The sequence below is a fragment of the Pelmatolapia mariae genome, linkage group LG16_19, assembly GCF_036321145.2.
Source record: "Pelmatolapia mariae isolate MD_Pm_ZW linkage group LG16_19, Pm_UMD_F_2, whole genome shotgun sequence".
NCBI classification, from domain to species: Eukaryota; Metazoa; Chordata; class Actinopteri; order Cichliformes; family Cichlidae; genus Pelmatolapia; species Pelmatolapia mariae.
This window is the reverse complement of record NC_086241.1, coordinates 47,795,781-47,799,427: the sequence shown is the minus strand read 5'-3', so window position 1 is coordinate 47,799,427 and position 3,647 is coordinate 47,795,781. Positions and strand designations below refer to the sequence as shown.

At 42.7% G+C, this 3,647-nt stretch overlaps 1 protein-coding gene across 1 annotated transcript; it reads left to right on the top strand.

The window, feature by feature from the left end:
- Positions 1-848: 848 nt before the first annotated feature.
- gchfr (GTP cyclohydrolase I feedback regulator) lies at positions 849-3,328 on the top strand. The gene is made up of 3 exons (XM_063499418.1): positions 849-1,002; positions 1,537-1,631; positions 2,833-3,328. The coding sequence occupies exons 1-3, from the start codon at positions 967-969 to the stop codon at positions 2,960-2,962; spliced, it is 261 nt and encodes an 86-aa protein (XP_063355488.1). The 5' UTR covers positions 849-966; the 3' UTR covers positions 2,963-3,328.
- The last annotated feature ends 319 nt before the right edge of the window (positions 3,329-3,647 follow it).

Genomic DNA, 3,647 nt, shown 5'->3' with positions numbered 1-3,647 from the left:
AGACATATTAAATTTAAGACAAATACACGACCCAATCTTAAAAACACATTTGATTTGATGGTAAACCACTTTGGTTCAATTTATGCCTTCAAAACTGATTCCACCACAGGACATTTCTGAATCTGGTTTGCCTGGATGCACGTCTGCCTACCATCACAATATTATTAAGCAGTGATCAAGCTTTAAATTACTGTTCCCACTGACCATGACATGCAAAGCCTAACCGAGAGTCCACCAGGCTTTTCTGGCATCCACAAGACATTACATTCATATTACTGATCTTATCAGAGTTCCCACCATTGTTGCTTTCCTTTGGTCTGTGCCTTTCATTTCCCTCCCAGTCACAAGACTGATCCAGAGTTATTATTACCGAACTCAGGAGGAAATTAATAAATCTCTGGGAAGGAGAGAATTCTAGACAGTGCAGGTTTAATATAATACATGCATTAAACAAATACATGCAAATACATAGAGTAGACTGTACGACAGCGACCACGAAAACTGAAATTGCATTTTTTTCCACTTGGAGTAAGTTGCCTGAAAATGAAAGAAAAATGTGTAGCACAATTGGTTGTGGCTGAAATGTAATTTAATAAATGTGTAGCTTATTAAATAAATTCCCATCCAAAGAATGATGAGATTTTAAAGTGAACTTTCGCACTGGAAGAATAAAAAATGACTTAGTTAAATGAAACTATAAACTAACATTTCCTTCTCGTACACGCACATTGCCCAGCGTTTCTCATATCAACAAACCAGCGATCCCAGTTGAACAAGACCCTGTGCAGAGCGGGCTGTTGACAGATGCTGAGAGGGGAGCTGTGATTGGCTCGTCGCGGTGGGTGTTTCCGCATTCCGCTAAGCGCAGTCAGCTGGAGCTCGAGTTGAAGAGGGCACCGTCGCGTCTGTGAGGACACCTCTTTCAGTCACTCCTGGGGGAATACCGGAGCGAAGCCAGCGAGCGGGATGCCGTACATGTTCGTCAGCACACAGATTCGACTGGTGTGTATCTTGCATACGTAAACGACTCCCATCATGCTGTCGGGGGAGGCGCGTTTGAGTCGCAGATGTGTTTATTTGACTGCAAAACAGTGCGCACACTAGCCTACTGATCAGCCAAGGTTGGTTATGCAGTGGCCGGTAATATTCGGCACGCTGGGGGAAAAAAAGTTAAGGTTACAAAAGACGCGAGAAGCGTGCGTGGGACCTTTTTGTATGTATGTGTGTGTGTGTGCCACGTCAATTAAAAACACATGTTGCTCAGTTGTCGGCCTCTTCTTTGCGCATGTTCATTTTGTTGTCTCCACGACTCCAGCAGCCTAATTCCTCCAGTACCCTTTGAGTATATTGGATCATCTATTTTTAGCTTGTTCAGATATTGGAGATTATCATGTGCACCTGCCAGAGGGCTGCAGGTGCAATCAGTGAGAGCTGTACAGACAATCTGTTTTACTGATGCTGTCTTTTTTCTCCCCCCCAATAATTCTAGAGTAAATTCTAAGCTGTGTGGGTAATACACTTAATGCTGCCTTGCAGGAGAACGGTCCGACAAATGTGGGGGATGAATTTTCGGATCCAGTGGTCATGAATTACCTGGGAGCGAGGAAAACGACTATGCTGGGGAACAATTTGTGAGTACCGAAGTCCGTAATCGTGGGAGCTATATAGGTCAGATGTGGGAAGCGTGTTATGGTGACCCTGAGAGGTGAAATCTTTTGCAGCTAAAACACAACGGAAGTTGAATAAATCAGAAGTGTTTTTGGGGTGACTGTAACACAGAGGTGGGCAACTCCAGGCCTCGTGGGCCGGTGTCCTGCAGGTTTTAGATCTCACCCTGGGTCAGCACACCTGAATCAAATGATTAGTTCATTACCAGGCCTCTGGAGAACTTCAAGACATGTTGAGGAGGTCATTTAGCCATTTGAATCAGCTGTGTTGGATCAAGGACACATCTAAAACCTGCAGGACACCGGCCCTCGAGGCCTGGAGTTGCCCACCCCTGCTGTAACACCATTGAATAGCAGGAGGAAGATGCAAGGCAATGTGTGATTTAATCACATGATTTATATAAACTATGGATGTTTGCTATTAGCCATTTACTGTAGCTGATCCTTCACCTTATTGTCTCCCAAAAACACTTTAGTTGAGGGTCTTTGCAGCGTTTTTCTATTTTCATTTTTCTTAAATTGCAGTGTGTTTGACCTCTCAGAGCCACCATGTGAAACACCCAAGGATAAATGGTTAGGTTACGTTTTGTAAGCGTATCTCAGCTCAGGCTTTTAAGCACCATGAGGCTGATGTCTCTTACAAAGATTGACAGGATTTTGCTCCTGATTCAATAGTTTTTGTGAAACAGTTTTTATCAGTGATTGTAAATGGGTAAGATTTAACCATTGCCTCCATTCTGATCTTTAGCTCCACACAAACATGAAGACTTTATTTCCAAGTGTACTGTAAATTTGCTCACGGTGGGCAGCATTTCCATATTTAGGCACTTAAAACTGATGCTTTGTACATTTTGGCAGTTAACATGTACATGTTGACGGCAGAGCTGAAATTGGGTCGTATAGAAGAAAAGGCTTCAGTGTGGTTGGGGAGGGGGGAGGAAAGCTGCTGCTTTGCAGATTTGGAGTAAACCGTTCAAGGTGATGGAATACAGATCAGGGAGGTGTTGCCATTGGCAATCTGATTCAAATGAAACAAGGTGTGGAAGGAAGTGAACAAGCGCTAGAACAATTAACAGCACTCTATTTTCCAAGAGAAGTTTACTGAGAGATGCAGAAATCCCCACATCTGTGGAAAGCAGAATTGCTTTGTTTATGCTTGTTTCAGTTCCGAGTATCACGTGGATGACCCGCCTCGCCTGGTGCTGGACAAGCTGGAGAAGATTGGCTTCCGTGTGGTGTCCATGACAGGTGTGGGACAGACACTGGTGTGGTGTCTTCACAAGGAGATGGAGTGATGGATCACAAAGATACCGTATTGGGAGGGCGGGTACTTGTATAAGCCTTTAAAGGGATAAATGAATTCTGCAGAATATCCCTGCTTTTACTCTATACATTCTACATTCAAGATATTGGCAGCTATAAGGTAATGCCATAGTCAAACAAAAGTAAAGTTGAGATTATCCCTTACATAAGGTCTCAGATTAGATGATAGGTCACCAGATTCAGGGGATTACTGAAACTACATTCCAGGGGTTAGCCTTTGTCAATACTGTTTAGCACTGGTGATACAGTGTAGTGACCAGAGTAGATTTATTGTGTATATATCATATCCTGAACCAAGCCTCACTTTTTTTCTAATTAAAACACTAGAAACATTTGTACATGCATCGCTGTGTAAAGACAATTTTTTTTAAACATGTGTTTCTAACTTAATGATGTCATTATGTGGATTGTGTACTTATTATTAAAAGTAATCAGTTTAAACAGAATTAAACATAATGTGTAATCGTCTGAAAATCTGTAAAACAGATGCATACAGGACATCAAACATAAAACACGATAAACATTATTGTTACTTGTCGTGGGCTGTTACAGCTCTGTGGGGCATTACAGGGTCTCTACACGTTTGAAGATGAGACGCTAGCGTCGCAGGAACACTGAGAGCAGAAGTCTGGCTGCGAGAGCCAAAACACTCTGGGT